Below are 20,061 nucleotides of genomic sequence, written 5' to 3' on the forward strand. Positions count from 1 at the left end.
AGTAGCGACAGGGCCGTAAGTTCCAGGGTTAAAGGACCAGCTCAGCTGCTGAAGGCATGGAGAAGAGAGGGGCAGGGTTATTGTGCGTTGGAATACATAGAACATCACCAAACTACCTCCAGGGACCGTCTCCAGCCACGCCTGTACCGCCTCATGGCGTACGGAGGGAAGGTCGGATGCTGAATTTAAAAAACAATAAATTGTAAGAAGTCAAAATTAGACCAGCAGTCAGCGTCTAAAACAGAAGAGTGACAGAGGGAAATTTTTCAGTAGCAAATACAGGAATAAAACCTATGAAATTTCAATCACCCGATTCCAGGCTTGAGAATTAAATTGAGATAACACACAAATGTCAGAGGCCTAATGTTCCTTTGGGATCTGTGATGTTAGAGGAAATATTCCTGTGTGGCACAGGGAGAAGAACACCACCTCTGACCAGCAGGCTGCTGCTACCGTGCTCCCCTGGAACTCTGCAGAGGAGGGAAACAGAGAAGGAAGAGCTGAGCAATGAGAGAGGGGTCCCACATGTCCCAGAACCTGTGCTGCCCAGCAGATGAAGAAGAGTTCCCAAAGCAGAATCAGAGGGATTTCTTGGAGCTGTGACACTGTCCCAGGCTGTCACATCAAACCTTATCCCTGCTGCTGACAATGGCTCCCCAAACACCTTGGATCATGGAACAATCCTGGCTCCTCAGCCAGGAACAATCTGTCTCTTGAACTCAGGTTGAAAACTTACAGCGTGTCCACAAGCCCGTGTTGGCAACAGCCTTTGAAATACCCAAACTGCTGATAACACCTGCACACACCTCTGCCATATGACACAGCAATAGAAGCAGCTAATTATACATCAAGATTGTCCTGGGTTGGCCCAGTTTCAGGGGACAGAAAGGAAATACTGACTCCCTTCCCAAAGGAATTTGGAAAGATCACAAAATCAATTTTGGAAAGATCACCTGTTGCTGGCAACTGTAACAGTACCCCACAGAAAAGTAAGGATTATAAAATACAAATTAAAATAAAAATCTGGAAACAAGAGTGACACAGGCCCCTGAGCAGAAGCACAAGTAACCTAGATTGTTGTAAACTAAAGAAACATTGTTAACATTTTTTACTTAGTGCTTTTTAAACATTAATCAACCACTCCAGCAATATTGAAAGTTACGGAGAGTTGGACACAGCCTATTTCTGTGGCTGCAGTGGGAACAAAATACCCATCTCTTATTTGTAGGTAATATTGAAAGTTACGAAGAGTTACACAGTCTATTTCTGTGGCTGCAGTGGGAACAAAATACCCATCTCTTATTTGTAGGAAGCTGATTTCACACCAGAAAAACACGGTTCATTCTACAAACTGCAAATATAAGTATAGCCAAACTCATCTGGAATTGTGCATCAAGTTAGACCAGGATTTAAACAGCCCCTATATCAAACATATAAAACTGTAAGAAAAAGATAATTATCTGGAATAGAAGAAAATCAAGTATCATGAGGCAGAGCTCTGGATTTTTAACCTAATTTCATTTTTTTCTGTGAAAGACACCCCTTCTCACAGCAGATATACTCCCTCTACAATTGTGTCACCATGGTTGCAGACTGAGACAAGACCACTGCTCATCAGCTGCACGGTGAGCTTTGATTTAAGCCCACAGATAAAGCACTTATGACATACTTACCTTAAGACATGCTGTAATATAGTCTAGAACAAGGCCAGCAGGGACTGCTGGAAAGTGCTCACATGAGATATAGACTATCAACATCTTCTCCCTCCAAAGTTTTCCTTTGAGTAACTGACAACTTGCACATTAGAGGCAGATATACTGTCAAATCTTAAACACAGGGAGTCAAACCCACCACTGATCAGATTTGCAAGCCCTTTGGCTCCCATCACTCCCTGCTAATACCAGATGCAGTTACATACTTGGACAAGAAGCAGCAGAGAAACACACTCAATACAGAAGCTGACCCTGTTCAATCCTTGCTCTAGTAGCTACACAACACAGCCCCTCAGCTTTTCCTATAAAGTGTAGTTTTCCCTGCCACAAAAAGCATGAGACTACTACTATTAGCATCCCTAGTCATTTACAGAGGGCTGATTGCCAGCACTACCAAATTGTGTGTGGTGAGGAAAAATGCTATGGAGTCAAAGCAGGCAGACAAATAGGTCAGAAGTCACACTGTCACAGCGCTGAGAAAGCAGCAGTTTTAAACAGACACTGACCTGAAAAGCAAAATGTTTAACCAAGTGTAATTTCAGTGCAATTTGAAAGCAGCTCCTTTCAATCACTGCTGCCCCTGCTGAAGTCACTGGTCTTGAAGGGCGCAGAAGCAACAGAGTTAAACAGCTGCAACTGGGATCCAGGAACTGATGGTGTGGGGCTTGGGGGAGATTACCTCTGGAGGTGGAGGACTTTGAGGCTGAGACCATTTTTTCCTCCTCCTCTTTCTCACGGATGTGTGTCCAGTGCACATCTGCCAGGATCTCCAGAGGATCAACCGGATTTACAATCTGCTGCAGCCTAAGGTTTCCAGCTAGCAGGAGGAGGGCATGGCATAACAGGTTGTGGGCAGGGTGTATGAAGGGCAGGGAGGAAAAGATGGGAGAACAGTGGAAAGGAAAGGTAGCACATCATAGGAAAGGAAATAAGAAAAGAAAACATTATTGGCTAAGGTCAGTTGGCAAGACAGACAGAAAAAGCTCAGCACTGTGTGCACACGCATCCATCAATCCAGCTCCTCTCGCCTCCCATCCAAGCTGGGTAACGCCATTCCAAGGGCAGAGGGATGCCATTAAAACATCATCAGACATCGTGTCTATTGCAAGAAGCTTTGCTGAAATGAAAGAAGTTCTCTGGGTGTCCAACAGAATGTGGTATGTAAATACCAATTTAGCAGAAATTCCCAGCTCCTTCAGCCTATTCGTTATGATTATTGCCAAAGATGTCTTGCTGTTAAAGGTGAGGAATAACCTCCACCTGATTGATGCACCAAGACAAAAGGTTTTTCATCTCCTACTATTGGGCTAGGCACTTCTTTCTAGTCTGGGTACACACATTGTGAGTTAAATAATATGATGGATCTGAGAGTTTCACATGTGTATGTGCGTATGCACACATGGGCACATGCTAATTTTAGTACTTAAAACCATTTTGTTTACTCCTGGCTCTTTTGTACTAACTTGTTCAAAGGGAGATTTATTTTTTTTTCTGAAGGATAACATTTTGGTTGTGACTTAACAGCTCCCCAGAAGGGAATTCCTGTCACACAAATTACTCTGTTTAAGAGAAATTGCATTACTCCTCTATTACCTGCCTACACAAAGCTCAGCTACTTAGGGAATGTCACAGAGAACAATGGGCATCTTAAGCACTTAATAGGCTTGTTTAACTTCTGCAGAACACCTGCCCTGGGAGCATTTACTCTGAGGTATTAAATTTATAGACCCTGTCTCTACTGCTGTCTGCTGTGGTTCTGTAACTCAGGCTTCATTATCCATAATAGAATAACTGGTTCTGCAGGGGACAAGTGTTGACCTGTACGCTGTCTGCAGGAATGGTCTTCAAAAGCAAACATCTCAGCCTGAAAGGAAAATGCCCACTTACTTTTTAAAGCAGGAAGTCAATTTTCACAACAACTGGATTACCACTGAGTAGGGCAAAGCACCGTTGCAGCAGTTTAGAACCTCAAAAGCAGTTAGATTTTCATACGCTGCTCTAATGTTTGAAGGAAACAAGACACATTAGCAGCATTTAGAGCTTGCACTCATTATTTCCTGCTGTCTCGTTTTAACAAGTTCCTCTCTCCCAGCCATGTTTTTCCCAGACATGACAAAGTGTTTGGGATTTCCATTTCAGGAATGACTAGGTGTGAGATTTGGCATTAAAACCGCAGAAGAAACAGGCAGAAGGAACTGCAGGAAGGACAGAATCAGCAGATGGTCATTAAAGGGAAAGGGGCTCAGAGGCACAAACTCAAATGCAGAGCAGGATTCACAGTGTAGCCCAGGATTCTGCAGCTTTACATCTCTGTTGCCTCACCAGAGTGTTTTTGTATCAATTACACAGCCACATGGGTTCCCAGAGGCGCTGGCCATCCTGCAGGGACAGGAGCCTGGGCTGTCCTCGCTCTGTCCCAAAGCGCTCGCATGCAGCCCCCAGGATGAGTAGAGTTAGCGCTTGCATCGCCACACAAAGGTCTGTGTTAAAAGGTTTAGGCTTGCCAGCAGGGGCTGAGAAGTACAGAGTCACTCAGCAAGGCTTGGAAAGAGCAGGTCCCACATGATCTGCATGTTTTCAAGTGGATTGCTCTGGGATTTAGACCACTGTAACCTACACACATTTAGTTTTTCCACAGAGGCCTGAGCCTGTCCTGTCCCTCCCACCTTTCCAATAAATAATGAGCAGCACAGCCAGACATAAAGGGCTGCTGCTTGGCCTAGAGGCAAACCTAGCACTTCTTTAATGTCTAACTGCTTGAGAATTTCAAACAACACGTGGCACAGCCTTTCCTCAGGGCTGACTGCTAAGCTTTGCAGGAAGCTGAACATTAATTGCACTTGGATTTGGAATGGTAGCTTTCCTCCATTTCCACTAGCAGCAGCACTTTATAAGCTATGGGCAGGCTCAATGTTTTCACTTTACTGGAGTAAGGAGCCACCTGCAAACCAACTCCTTAAGAGTCAGGTCTGAAGCACCCTGGCAACAGCAACAGGGGGAACTTCTTCAGGTATGCCCTTCAGCCACCTTACTAATACTTCTCATTCTTATCACAGAAAAGTTAGATGGCTAAAAAGTTATCACACTTCTTCCATTTTTCTTTTCTCAGAAAAAAAAAGGAAGTTGGAAGCTAAGCTACTGTTATTACAATCATCAGCTGTAAAATATGCAGTTTGACAACTGCATATGCCCCCTTACATGCAGGAAGGCACTTGGCTTTTCCTCATATATTCTGGCTCTAATGAACCATATTGAGGGAATAAGGGGTTATCAAGCTATTGGGACCATGTGTTACAAAAAAACCCAAAAATAAACTGCAAGAGAATGCATCATGGAAAATGACACAACCAGTTAGATCTGAATGTCTGACTAATTTTATAACCATTATGTAACTGTTTGAAGAATCTTGAGGGATTGCTGTAGTTTGATTAGTTTCCTTCCAGACTCTCCCCACAGACAGACAGACACACAGAGGACAACAAGAAAAGCAACTTTGCTGACACAAGCAGTCTAAAGGCAGCACTTCTGATGTGTCCCATGTGTCTGAGATAATGCACAGGTGCAAGTAGTCTGTGTGTATAGAACAAATCTCCTTATTACATGGAAGTCACTATTCATGCAAATTACAGCAGCAAATTGTCCAGGTGTTCAAGAAATCCTGAGATACTTGGTAGCTTTATCATGTTCCTAAAACCAGTGGCAACGACAGATCTGATTTATGGCACTCAAACCAGGAGATGAACAACGGCTACTGAATCAGTTTTGAGGGAGTTGGTAACACAATGAAATAAACCACAGAAACTCTTCATGTGGGACCTGCTCTTTAATACCTTCCCCTGGAAGTGGAGACAGTGTACGGGTACCTTGACGTGTACCCGAGTCCTCTTCATCTGAGAGACGTTGAAGCCAGAGGCCTTGCTGCAGCTCTCTCTCCCAAGGGTTATACTCCCCCTCTACAGCAGAGGGAGGCACACATCCACATTTAACACCGTGTACACACACAAGCCATGGAGAGAGGGAAAGAGAGAAACAGAGAGGACAGGATCAGAGAGAGAGACTGCCTGGAAATGCTGCAGCTCCCCGTGCGCCCGCTGTATTCCAAGTGCCTGGCAGGAAAACTCCTTGAAGGAAACAACATCCATCCAAGAACACCACTGCTCAGCAGACTGAACACACAACATGCATGCTGCCATACTCATAAACAAGTCTTGGTTTCCACAGACTTCACTCATGGACACTCAGCTCCTAGGCTGAGAAAGCAGCCAAGGAGCCTGCTGAGCTCATCAACGACACTGCCACTCAGACTCAGAACACTGGACCTCTGCTGGCAGTAGGCAGCCAAAGACCTTTACAAAAAAGCTCTTTGGAGTCTACAAGTCTCCTCAAAAAGGAAATGAGAGTATAAAGACAAAGACAAGAGCAGTGAGAAATTTGGCATGGTGGTGAAACACTGGAAACACGTCTATTCTGAGCACAAACTTTGCATTTTGATGACTGAGACAAACACAGGGGAAGGAGTCTTTCCCTAAGAGAACTCCCTTATTTCTCAAGGCCATCTTTTAACTTGGGTGAGCTAGAAGCACCTCCTGTGGAACGCCCTGCTGACAGTGACAGGGCACTACCCCTTCGTGAGGCACTCTAGAACTGAAAACACTGCAACCACAATGCTTCCAGTTCCTGCTGTCAGAGGACAAAGGGCACATTCAAATCTAATTCAAAATAATTATAAAAACCAACCATAAGCCAATACAGCAGCACAAGGCTGTGAACTGACATGCTGGCATGGTGTATGGGAAATTTATTGTGTCAGTACTAGTACTCTAAACTGTCCTGTGGGCAAGGTCCTTCAGTATCCAGAATGAACCACCTCGAGCTTTCCTTGACAATAACTCCCTCAAAAATCAGAGCAACAAAGAAGAGAAAAAAGAAGTAAAGTTTTCCAAAGCAAATCTTTCTTATTTGGCATGGCAAATACTGAACTCATTTTTCCCTGCTGGCTGGCAGAAAGAACGGATGAACCAAGCTAACCTTCACTTGACTCCTCATCTTCTTCCTCTTCATATTCCTCCTCCTCATCATCATATTTGTACTCAATCTCATGATTTTGCTCAGCCTCAATCTCTTCTTCACTCTTCCCCTTCAGGAGGGCGTGGATACGCACGGCCTCCTTCCATGGCACACCACCCAGGTCTGAAGGGGGTTGCTGTTCATCATCTTCCTCTTCATCCTCCTCCTCCATCTCTGATTCTGAACTACTGTAAGGTTTTAGAAAAAAAAATATATATTGGTAATAATAATAACATTAAAGATTATGAAGTCAATGTTTTCTTGATCAGTCTTAGATCACTAACAAGTAATTTCAACACACATAAGCTTAAAACATAACACTGATTTCAAGCTTTCAGTGTTTCATAGGCTTTTTAGAGACAGCATCACCTGCAGGCTGCAGTATGGTCCTTGCCCTGCTTCTTTTAAAGAAGGAGAGGCAGCAGAAAAGTGCCTGTGAAGCCAAGTCCAAATATTTGTGCAGCATTTATTGTTACAGTTCAAGACAATTGAGTACAACAGAAAGAAACTATTTTCTTCATATCACACTGCTCTTGATAAATTGGTGCAGGAGTTCTTCACAGCATCAAAATGGAGAAGGCCATGGCTTCTGATACAGTAGCTACTGCTAAGATGCCTAAAATGATCTGGCACTTGCTCCTGTGAACCAGAGAAGTCTTTAGGAGTGGAAAGAATACAAAATACATCAGGCAAAGAATACAGCATGTGAACTAAGGAGAGATGGAGGAAAAAACCCAAAAAATCCTCACTTTTCTGCATCACAGACAGAAATATGTATCCAATTAAGTACACAGTGTATATGGTGGCAAGAAACTGTAGGAAGCAGTGCAAAGATAATTACAATAATGAGATTATTATTCCCACAGCAAAGTCTAAACCATGCAAAGCAATAAATCATTAGTGCCTTTCAGAAGTCACCTCTTTTTAATTCTAACAGTTCCTCAGCATATGCAGCAGAGGCCAGAAATGTAACCACTCATTCAGTGATATTTAATCTAGCTCACTCTTACATGCCAGACTACCTAGAGGGACTGAGGAGAAAGATGGTTGCATTTGTCACTGGAAAATGAATGAGGACTACACACTCAGAGATCTTCTCTGCAGGGTCAAAAGGTGCTCCTTTTGCTTTACCTGAATTTACCATTGTCACAACAGAACTGCATTTATTAGAGCAACTGTTGGATGCTTCTCCTATAAATCTTAAAATGCCCAATTCATCTGACTGAAGGAGTAAAACTGTTTGAGAATAATTAAAGTTTGGGTGAATAATCTGAGAACAGTATTTCTGCTGCTTCTTTACGCTCATTATCACTGGCTTTGGCAGAACCCATTCCATACAGACAATGAAAGGGAAAACCAAAAAGTTGAAAGTAATGAAGTTTACACTTCATGTAGGTCTATAAAATACAACTTGTACAGTTGTACTATCTTACTTACATAATTTTATTCATCTAGTTGTCTGAGAGACTATTTTTGATAGCAAACCTAAAAGAAAAACCCTTTGTTCATGCTCTGATTGTCACACACTTCAGTCCATAGGCTCTTAAATTCTTCTCACTGGTCTGCATAGAAATAACATGACTTTGTTCAAATTACAAGCCACTATTTCACAGTATAAACTCAACAGCTATTTTTAACATGCTGCCTGATTTTCACATGTGAAATACTGAATACAAACACTGTTGACAAGCCATAAGCTTGGTGCATGGAGACCAGAGCATACTCTAAAGGCTTTATGCAGATATTATCACAGAGATAAAAAGTGATGTTCCCCTTCTCCCTGATTTACTTTCCCACCCTTTGGTATGGAAATAAACATGACAGGTGCTGCATGCTGGGGGCTTGGTGTGCTGTCAATAAGGTTTATTGCTGCTCAAATTGTTGCCATGGGTGCTGAACAGGATGAGCTGCTGCTCTTCCACCAGCTGGCTTATCGCATGGAGGAGTGACGACACAAATTCTTCACCACACAGCTCACTTCACCTTCTTTGGCTTTCATTTGTCACTTGGCTTTTGTTTGACCTTTGAATACTGAGAAATGAGAAGCTGAAAGGCAGCAGTGAGAGATGGACTGGTACAGTGAGCATTCCTTTCAGCATGTGCTGTAGGACTTCATTCAACAGCTGAAATTTTATTTTTCTATAAAGCAGAAATCAAAGACCAAGGTAGGTTGATCTATAGAATTTGCATAAGCAGTTGAGTATCTCATTTAAAAAAGGTGTATGTACAGATTAAGTGCTGAGGAACTGAAACCTAAACTGTGACAATGAATCTCTTCTCTTTCCTAAGCTGTCCTACGACACTCCTCTGAAAGGCCACAGGACATGACACCAAAACTGGAGATGGCACACTGGGGTTACTGCAACTTAAAGGCAGTCAATAAGGCATATAAAAGGTTTCCCACACCTCAGACTACTGTGTAGTCTGGGTTTAGTTGCTTAATTGATCCTTTTTCTTATTGAAACTTAAATAAGATTAACTCTCTTCTGAAAAGCTATACTTTGAATGCTGTTTCCCATAAACTTACTCTGCAATGTGTGTGTGATGGGAAGCTGTGCACCAAAATGTGAGGTCTCTGCCTGATTTCTAGCTGCCACCTAAGTGAACCCTGAAAGCCCAACCCATCCTTCATAAGACATGGAGGGAACAAAGAGTTCCCCATCTCCTGTGCCTGCTCCTAACCCTGCAGCGCTGCACCAAGACAGTGAAGTTGATTAAATCAGGACCTTGGTTGGCTTGTTGCAGGAGTCAAAACTTTTTTTTTTGTTGCTGAAAAAGTAGTCAGACTTCTCCCCCGCCTTTTTTTTTTTGTAGTCTTTGTGTCTTTGCAGTCTATCCATGGAATGGATACAGCTGGACATGGGATACCCAACAGCTACAATAGCTACCCAATAGCTACACACCCTAGAAAATTCTGCCTCTGCTCTCTCTGATATTTGGTCCACACAGCCTTGTCCATTTTCTGAGTAAACTGCTTGCCATATTTGGATTTGGAATATAAATTTTTCCAGGTCAAACTGACAGGGAATTTGATGTATTTCCTCTTTTCTCCTTACACACAATGTGAGTTGCCCATGCTGCTTCTCACATGGAAAATGATACAATGCAGTCTATTACAGATAGAAATACTCATACTGATAACAAGTTATAGGGATGAATGTAGTAAAAAGCAGGGAAATGTAATGCCCTACAAGACAAAAATCAAATTTCCTAACCTAATAGTGTACCACCCTCAATCTCCAGAATCTCACAAAACACCTCTCGGAGATGACCATCAGCTTCATGCCAAAATGCCAAAACTCCACTTTTTTTTTTAAACTAATTCTTGGCCTTTGTAAGTTTTATGCCATTTATTGAGCAGGTCTGAATTTATTGAAATCAAGACAAAGAGGAACAGCAGCCAATGGCTCCAACTTCTGTTTTAGAGGTAGAAACACAAAGCAGGAAAAAACCCTGAGATCATCAATGCGTATATTGTCATAGTTGATATAATTCATAAACCTGAGCAGATAATTACTGGAAGGATGAGTTAAGAAAATATAGTTTGCATCTCCCAAAAATAGGCCAAGATTACTCAATTTCTCATACAGACCTATATCTGCAGGCAATTCATACATAGAATATGATTGCAGGATCCAAGTTTCAGGAAACAAACAACAGCATTTTCTGAGTTTATTTCAAGACTACTGGACAGACTCAGAGATGAAAAGGTAAGGGCTGCTATTGCTATAAAGACAAGTAGATGAGAAATTGTATTAAGAAACCAAGACTCTGCAAAAAGTGTGTGATTGACTGTAAAGTTCATGAGCACTCTTCCAAGGATTTCCTCTCAATGATTCTTGCAAAAATTGTTTCCACTAGCTCTACCTGCATGGATGTGGATCCTGGTGTGCTTGCACAGAATTTTACACATAAAGACAAATTCGTGAAGGTACAACACATTTATACACCTTCATTTTATTATCATGAAGGTACAACACATTTATACACCTTCATTTTATTATCATGAAGGTACAACACATTTATACACCTTCATTTTATTACCATGAAGGTACAACACATTTATACACCTTCATTTTATTATGATGAAGGTACAACACATTTATACACCTTCATTTTATTACCATGAAGGTACAATACATTTTTCAACAGCCACAGCTATTGTTTCCCATTAATACCTCTCAGGCACTGCACCAGCATTCAGTCAGGATTACATGTGTGTGAAGCCTAAATCTTGAAACCAAACATGGTTTTGAATTGTAATACAATGCATACAAAAAAGAAGGTAACTTTGGAACTCCCTTCCATTTGAATGCATGTTCTGTTTGCTCAAAAGACTCACTTACCTTTGATACAATTGAAAAATGAAATTTAAAAATCCCTTCCAATTTAGAACTTAATCTCCTGGTATTAATCTCACGGTATTAAGTGCTATAGGTGTCTTCTGATAGTAGTGAGCTACTTAGAACAGAAGCTACAAGATGAAAAGTCTGTGTGTTTCAAAAGCTTTAGAAAGTGCAGCGTGGTAAACAGTTAAAGAGAAAGGAAAGGCAGGCAAAGCCAGCTGGGATGGGTGTAGAAAAAGCTGCTGGGCAATGTGTGCTGACCTGCTGGGCACATCCTCTTCTGTCCCTTTGTCCAGCACGCTGCTCAGGTTGTGCTCTGCCAGGGTCTCCTCGGGGACCTCCTCCAGCTCCTCCTCGCGCTGCAGGGACAGCCGGTAGTTCTCCAGCTCGATGCGCTCCGGAGTGCCCCGCAGCCGCTTGGCCAGGCTGGGCTCCTCCAGCCCGTTCACACTGGGACCTGAGGACAAGCCAGGCAATAAATGCAACCGTCAGAAATTCACGTTTTTGAGAGAACTGAGCAATTGGGAGAAAAGGGGCACGAGGCAGAGGGAGGTAAATAAAGCGAGAGAATACCTCATTGTCCTGTTCGCCACTACTGGGAGGCCAGACTGCAAAAGGGAATCTTAGTGGTTTTGGCTAATAGATGCTAAAAAGAATGACAAATGTCCTAGTTGAGAGAGGAAATAGGGCCATTTTAGCTGCAAAAACTAGAGATGCAATGAAGTCTGTGTGGGGAAGGCCTGGGCACAGGTTGGATGTATTATCTGAGACACAGAAGGAATGCTACGAGGCAACCCTGCTGTGTCTTCAAACTGGCACCAGCCAAGGGAAACCAACAGAGTTAATGAGCAAGACAATTTGTTACTACTTAAAGATGAGGGAAGGAATGAAAAAGGCCAAATTTTAAAGCTTTTAATAGACTTGAATTGATTTACTTTTCAATCAGAATTTGTAATGAAATGAATCACAGGGACAAATCTCAGAGAGACATTTGCAAGCAAAAATTCCGTAAGTCCACAAAAATTGCAAAGATAGGTGAACCAGAGAGTTGTAGGAAAGTATTGAGAAGTTTCATTCATTATAGAACTCGATGAATTTTATTTTATCCTGCTTTCATCCACTTATTTTTTAAATATTTTAGCAATATTTTAGCTTGAATACCACGCCACTGTTGACCCCTTACCCATATTTCCATGGGTTTTTTTTGCTTTACTAAACAAGCCATACTTTCTTCTCACTGAAGATAAGCTCTTCAGTGCACTGATCATCCCCTAGGTCTCTGCACCTGTCCCAGTTTGGATTAATCTTTCCAGAACCTGGGTGATTAAAAGTGAACGTGGCTTTCCAGATGAGGCCTTATCAGGGTAACACACAACCCTGCCATAAATCTCTCATCTGAAACATGCTGAGAACACACCTGCCTATTTACATGTCACATAATACTGGTGGCTTTTATGATCTTTAGATCTTTCTCCTTCTTTGCTTTCAACTGATAAGCACTTTGTTGGTAGCCAAAATTCTCAACATCTTCTTAGTGCGTGACCTGGTACTTTCCACTATTACATTGCTAAGTTTAATCTTACAGTTGGAAACATTTTGCACTTCTTAGTGAATGATGTGCCTGTCCTCCTCTGCACTGATGAGGGTTTGAAATGTTGATTCAGCCCTGAATTTCATTAGCAGATTTTTTTCCTTGGGGTTTTTTTTTTGGGGGTTGGTAACCTTAGTGACAATATTATAAAGATCAGACCCCAGACCTGCACAGTCTGTAGGTGACATCCAACCCCTTTATTTCCTCCTTTAATAAAACCTCTCATCTCTAATTTAGGCCAACATCTTAGCTACTCACACTTCAAGAACTACTCCCCCACTTTATCCAGTTCCAATAATTATTTCCATGTGTCAGCATTCCTGTGCTTTACTGAAGTCCTGACTGTTCAAATACACTACAATTTCCCTCATGGAGGTAGCAGCTGTCAATAAAAGCTGTCAAGCCAGTCCAGCACAGTCCCTGGTGAACCCATGCCACATTTTATAGCACTTACCTGCATGAGGTCAAAGGACTTCCCTTGCAGAACTAGCAGGTTTTAGTTATTCCTTAAAAAGGTGTTACACCTACTGTTTAACTGATATGTACTTGTTCAGATCACTTTTTAAAGTTATATATTTGTTTTGTTTTCTTTTTAGTTTATCTGCAGGACATGCTTCTGTTACCCAGTGGTCCATAGTATTTCCTGAATGAGACAGTCAAAGTACATCAGGACAGCTTGATTTAACCACAAATTGTTACCACAAAGCTCACAATTTTATTTTACACTTCTCCCACTCTTCTGAGACAAAGACTATTTGCTTCATTGTATTAGTCTTCATTTCCCAATCCTGCTGCACACTGACTCTTTGGTCCCATGTCTGTCTGGATTTACTACAGATAAAATTGCATTTTATGTCAGCTCCATCTTCACTATGAACACACTTCTATTTTCCCTTACCTTGTTTTTACTTAAATGCTTACAAAACAGAGCTCTTTGCTTTGCTCTCCTTTGCAAAGTCTAACCCAGCATGAGCTTTGGCAACATTTACTTTATCCTCACACATTTTAACCTCCAAGACAGTTTTGTTTCCTTTCTTTGTCCTTAGTAGTTTCTCACTTTATTCCTAACAAGTTTGGTTTTTTTTCAGTACAATTACTCACTCAGTACCACCTTCATATTTCACACAAAATTACACAGATCTTTACATAATTACTGGCATCTATTTCCAATCCCCCTCCTCAGAGATAAAATCTTGAAGACAACTGCCAGAAGTGTTTTTCTCTCTTGCTCAGTATGATTTAACCCCTCCATGATGTGGGCAAGTGGCTGCCATGCCTTTAGCTGGAACCCCAGAGATTCTTCATGGTACAAACAAATGAGCTTGGCCAGGTGGCAACACTGCCTTGCATTTCCAGGGATACTGTGGTCTCCACCATTTCCTGCTGCTAAGCCTTCTGTTGTGCTTTGGTTTGCAGTTTAGTGGAACTGAACTGCCCTTTTCACTGGGATTCACTCTTTTTCATTCTCTCTCCCTCTGGTGATACCAACTTGGCCAAATCTATTTTTGCAATCCATGTTACATTACCCAACCCTGAGTTCACAGTAACAGGGGAACTGACCTCGAATTTTGCTCTGCCACTTTGGCTGACAGTAGAAAAAACAGGACTCTTGGTAACATAGTAACACCAAGGTCAGGGAAAACAAACAAGGAATATATTAAAATAATGATTTTAAAAAAAAGGTTTTGTACTACTCAGAATTTTTTATACACATGGAGTCATCAGTAAGGCTCAGTACTTTAACAGGAATGTCTTTCCACAAGCTGTTTTTAACTTACTCTCTTCTGATGCAAACCCTGACACAGCTGCAAAGTTCACAAAAAAAAAAATTCTGAAAACCAAAGAACAAGAACTTTTATCTGTCTGATACTACTTCACTCCTTTTGTTTTCTAACCGTCTTAGGGGCTTTTTGTCAGCCTTTTCAAAGGAAAAAAACCCAAACAAAAAACTAAAACAACCAAACCCAAATAAACAAACAATTGCCACATAATTAAATTAAATGGAGTAGAGTTCTTTAAAAAAAGGCTGTTTCAATACTCCAATATCTAGTGTGGGGAGAAAGACTGGCAGCAATCACTGCAAGGTAGAGAAGGACTGAAAATCAAGCTGACATCTGTTTAAGTGCATTTCATGAACATATCTGGTCCTTCAGGTAAGTTTTTCAAAACACAAAAGCATCACTGCCCTTCTCATCACAAAGACCCAGTGTAACTGGGACACAGAGAATCAAACAAATCCTGTCACAGCACAAACTGTAAGTGGGAGTGACTCAATGCAACTGTGGTAAAAAACCTTAAAAGATAGAAAATCAACCTGAACTTTAATGCAAAAAGATGTGGTCAAGCCAAGATGTCCTGTGAGCTTGACAAGCACTCCCTGCCTCAAAATCTCTAAGTAGAAAGGGCATTCCCAGCACTTTCTCTTATTAATTTATACATCCATATACTCGAGATGCAAAAGTGGTCACATCTCTCCACTCTGCCAAGAAAACATCTCTGCATCAGAGCATATGATACAGAAACTCCACTATCACTATAAGCATGGGGTTTCTAGGAATTTGCACTACACAAATGATTTAGTTCACTTCACATATTAGTTTTGTTTCTAAAAGATGGCTGTTTTTAAATGATGCCATGCATTTAGCCAATCTGGCTGTCTGCAAAGCCACTGTCCAACTTATTGACAAATATGAAAAAAGAGAAATGCTACTGATAGCCATGCACCATGAAGCCATCACCTATGAGAAGGAAAAGCACTGCCCTTCCTAAACTTATACAAGGGATGAAAGTAAGTGTGAGATACAGGCATCACTGAAGTGTCCAGATGATGGACAATTTCCCTATTTTATACTCGAAAGTTCACAGCAACCAATTTGGTGCTACAATAAAAAAAAAGCATAAAAATACTACAATAAAAATATAAATACCATTCACAAGTGAGAAAAAAGGCTGCCATGGCTGCATTAGCCAGGAAGAAAAGCTGTGTTGCTACCCAGAGAGGGGAGCTACCTCAAAGCCAAGTGTAGCTCCCTGAACAATCAACTGATCAGCTAAAAATCCACAAACAACATCCAAAATAGGACACATTTTAAAACCTGACTCTTCACTTTGGAAGAGTCAGTGGGCCATGAACATTACATAGATCATCTGAAGGGAGCTGTTTTTCTTAACAGGACAGGATGCTTAACTGGTGCATGAAAGCTGCCAGAGCCCTTAATTTATCTCAGCTTTGACAGAGCTTGCCTCCTGAAATGATAAGTGTCTGATCAGAGATAACATTCCTAACAGAACCTCTCCTTGCCTGCATGAGTGTGTCCTATTCCAGCAACTCTGGCAATTCCTGGAAGGCTTGAGAAGCTCCTTTTGAGAGAGGATCCCATCTCAACTCCCCTCCAGTATTACCTTGTTCTGTAAAATCTACATGTTATTTCCATGGGCTCAATGAAATCCTGCCAAGGTTACTCCTTGACACAACACTTCCATGCTGAAGATGCAGGAGAGAGCTGGGAAACTGAGAACCATGAATTCTTCCCAAAGGGGAAATAAAAATACCTGGCTATTTTACTAGAAGCTGTTTTTCAATTATCATGCAGTACCTCTAGACTTGCTTTTCTTAGCTTGCTATCTTAATATCTGACCAAGGTGCATGTCATCTCTTGCCCAGCATTTTGCACAGACTTAGCTGTGGCCTCGGGGAATTATGGAAATTCAAATAAAGGAGTCTACTTTGAAACACATGCAAAAGGGGGAAGGAATTAATACACTCTCAGGAAAATCTTCATTATGGATTTCCCAAAGCTTGTGGTTTGTGGTAATGTGAAACACTGTACCTGTTTGTTTCCACTTGTCTTTTCCAAACACTTCAATTACTTTTACCTCCACACAATTGTTTGACAACTGTGTCAGGTAAAGCCTACAGAAACAGCAGCATATTGCCTGTGACCAAGTACTGAAAAGGAAGATGGGAACTTTTCCAGGGGAGTTTAAAAGTGATGCAGTGAGCTCTGAGTTTGAAATGCTGGAAGTCCTCATATTCCCTTGCAATTAGTTTCTAAGAAATACCTTTTGGGGTAAGGTTTCTGAAGTGTGCTATCAATTCAGCAAGCATTATCACTGAGGTATAGAGAAGGCAGCAAACAAGATCCAGCAGTATTCTTAGCTTCTCTTTTTTTCATCTGTGTTCATGTCACATTGAGTTTCAGGATTTTTCCTAGAAGTTTCACCCACACCTACTTCAGTTCCACTAACTGCCTGTTTGTATTCCAACTCCACTTCTCATCCAAGGGCCTCAAAAGGCTTTACAAGTACTAGCACACTAAAACAAACCTATTTTGGAAGTAGGTAAGTACTGTAGAGGCACTGCACAAGTCCAGACACAGAGATTAAATACCAGCAAGGCAATCTCACAACAGTCTGGTGGCAGTGCCAAAAACAGGATCCAAAATGCACAACACCAAGCACTTCACTCTCAACTTCACTTCAAGTCATGAAAAAACTTACTTTGATGTAAGGAAGTGCCCAGCACTGTGTGCAAAATAAGAAAGGAAATCTTGGTATTGAGGCTTATTGTTAGATGCTGCACACATTCAACCAATAAGTCAATCAAGACATTCCATTTAAATAAGTGCAACTGACTTCTTCTGAAACCCTTTCCTCAATCTTCTCAAAAATTATTATCTAGACACTGTTAAAAATTTTTGTACTGCAAAGCAACAGATACATAAACCACGTCCATGGCAATTCTGAACTGACTGCAGAAGGGTGTCAAACAGGATTTTTTAAGGGTTAGTAAGAAGTTCAAAGTTTTAAGCCTGGATTCATCTGCCCTTTTACATTTATCTTCTCTTTTAGGAAATTTCTCCAGGAAACCCCTGGCAAGAGCCCAACAGTCAGTGCTTGTTTGCACAGCCTCACATCAGGAGCTGCAGAACTGCACATTTCCTGGTAGGAGGCCCTGAATTTGGACAAGCACATCCTCAAAGGCAAAAGGGGCAACACAACACCTCCTCAAACAGACACAAGAACAAATTTATTTGAATCCAAATACTTTCATAGTATCTTGGTTTGGGCTGGGATAGAGTTAATTTCCTTCTGAGCAGCTGTACCATGTTTTGGGTTGGTGTGATGTAACACTGGTGACACGCTGATGTTTTGGCTGTTGCTAAGCAGTGCTCATCCCGAGTCAAAGACTTTGCAGCATCTCATGCTCTGGCAGGTGCACAAAAGGCTGGGAGGGAGTGTGGCCAGGGCAGCTGACCCCAAATGGCCAAAGGGATATTCCATCCATAGAACGTCAGGGCCAGAACATAAACTGGGGGGAGATGGCCAGGAGGGACTGAGAGCTGCTCAGGGATGAGCTGGGAGTCAGTCAGTGGGTGGTGAGCAAACTGCATTGTGCATCAGTTGTTCTCTGGGGTAATTCCTTTCATTTTCATTACATTTTTAAAAATTATTATTAATATTTTACTTTTTTTCAATTATCGAACTACTCTGATCTCAACCCATGAGTTTTACTTTCTGATTCTGCTCCCCACAGCTGTGTGGTACTTAGCTGCCAGCTGGGGTTAAACCATCACAAGCAGTCATCAAAGGTCAATGTTACTTGGATACAATGCCTCAACTTTCTCTCTTACTGTGGTAGGGTGTTCCCAAGCCCTCAGGAAGCCTGAATTACTCAGCTGTACTGTGAAGCCATTACATCTTGAGTTTTCTGATGTTTCCCATTTGATCCATAACACATTCTGCTACATATAAAAGGCCTGAACTCAAAGAGGACAGCAGGACAAGAAAAGCAAAGTCTACTCATAAGCAAGATAGCCAGTATCCATGCACAGCATTCAAAATGTGCTCAAACCTGAAGACAGCCCTCCTGAAATTGTTCTGTAATGCACATGTACCAATCCTGACAATAAATAGCTACTAAGCTTTCTATAAGATGTGTTCTGCTGAGTCAAAGCTCTTGGGAATTGTAAATGCAAACTGGCTTATGCTGGACCTAATCAATACAACTGTCCTTATATTGACAAGCAACCAACATTGTCAAGACCACTGCTACCATGTCAGGCTCCATCCTCACACCATCAGACTAGAAATTCTCCCCAGCAAATTGGGGAACTAAACGGAGAAATGGGGAGATAAAGCTGTACAGACAGAAAGGTGTTTAATAAAGAAAACAGTTTGGTGCAGAAGTACCCAGCAGAGTTATCAAAGAACCACTTTAGTGCTGGCCAAGACATTTTACAGCATTAATTCAGCAGCACATGAAGTAAAAATCAGTGAGATGTTGATATCTACTGGTCCCCTAAGCAATGAAGAGCAGAAAGCCCCCCCCTCACCATTATACTGTGCATAGGAACAGCTAACAGCTAAAATACTCAAGGGATTCTGAAATAGACAGCCCAGAAACAAACATATGAAGGTGTAAATCCTCCTCCACACATTCCACAACGTCCAGCTAGAATTAAGTTCTCCATTCTCAGATATTGTCTGTAAATGTGGAAGCTCATTCTCTTCATAATGGTGAAAATTAATAGGACTATTGAATGAAATTTAAAACTCACACATTTGTCTTATGAGTGTTGCAATGTTCTGCCCCACTCCTCCCCCAATTATTTTAATTAAAACAGACTTCTGGAATTCCCAAAACAGACACTGACAAAAGAGTTGCTTACTGCATCAATAGGGCTGAGCTTGGAACCAGCTGGCAATTGCATTGATCTGACCTTTCTCTGGTTTTAGTGGAAGCAACCAGAGGTGAATATAATTAGCCAGTTTAAGATCAAGGTCATCTGTAATTTATACTTATGTCTTGGAAACAAATAGAAATTCATCTAACTCACAGTGTAAGTTATGTTTGAGGAATAGTGCTCCCCATATGCATGAAGTAGCAGCATTATATAATGAAGGTTAGGAGTTCAGTATGTGGTTTAACAATACAGAAAAGTTGCCTTCCTCACAGCAGAGGTACAGAATCATCCAGGAGTATGGCTATTTTTGACTCCTGGAAAGTGGCCAGTGTTGTCACTGGTGGGTGGAGAAGAGAATCAGGGGAAAGGAGGTATTAGGTCACCTAATCCAAGCCCCAGGGAACACTGTTAAGCTCAATATTCCTTATTACATCTCTTCTGGCAGGAAAATCTTTATGTTTGTACAGAACTCACTTTTACTGCTGCCCAAACAGGTTTCCAGAGATACAATATAAGTTATGTAGGGATTTTTAGCCTGTTAATCACTCAGGAACATTGCAAAGTCAGTAACCTATTACCAATCATTCTCCATTTTGCTGGTATCATCTAGGATGTCAGAGCTCTCCCTGATATTTAGATCAGCTCTATCATATGTTGTC

The 20,061-nt window shown here is 41.5% G+C and overlaps 1 protein-coding gene across 5 annotated transcripts in view; it reads right to left on the reverse strand.

The window, feature by feature from the left end:
- Nucleotides 1-20,061, reverse strand: part of MICAL3 (microtubule associated monooxygenase, calponin and LIM domain containing 3) — a 136,387-nt gene that overhangs the window by 36,358 nt on the left and 79,968 nt on the right. For 2 of the 5 annotated variants that reach the window (XM_041398627.1, XM_041398630.1), the window contains 5 exons: nucleotides 11,387-11,582; nucleotides 6,741-6,967; nucleotides 5,576-5,665; nucleotides 2,392-2,529; nucleotides 117-179 (listed from right to left, as the gene is read on the reverse strand). In XM_041398627.1, coding sequence (XP_041254561.1) covers nucleotides 117-179; nucleotides 2,392-2,529; nucleotides 5,576-5,665; nucleotides 6,741-6,967; nucleotides 11,387-11,582 — 714 coding nt within the window. Of the gene's footprint in view, nucleotides 1-116; nucleotides 180-2,391; nucleotides 2,530-5,542; nucleotides 5,666-6,740; nucleotides 6,968-11,386; nucleotides 11,583-20,061 lie in introns of all 5 variants that reach the window. The other 3 variants (XM_041398629.1, XM_041398628.1, XM_041398626.1) reach the window with 2 other exon arrangements.

Source organism: Onychostruthus taczanowskii, unplaced genomic scaffold, assembly GCF_017590055.1.
Source record: "Onychostruthus taczanowskii isolate IOZ18803 unplaced genomic scaffold, ASM1759005v1 scaffold15, whole genome shotgun sequence".
In the NCBI taxonomy this organism is placed as follows: domain Eukaryota; kingdom Metazoa; phylum Chordata; class Aves; order Passeriformes; family Passeridae; genus Onychostruthus; species Onychostruthus taczanowskii.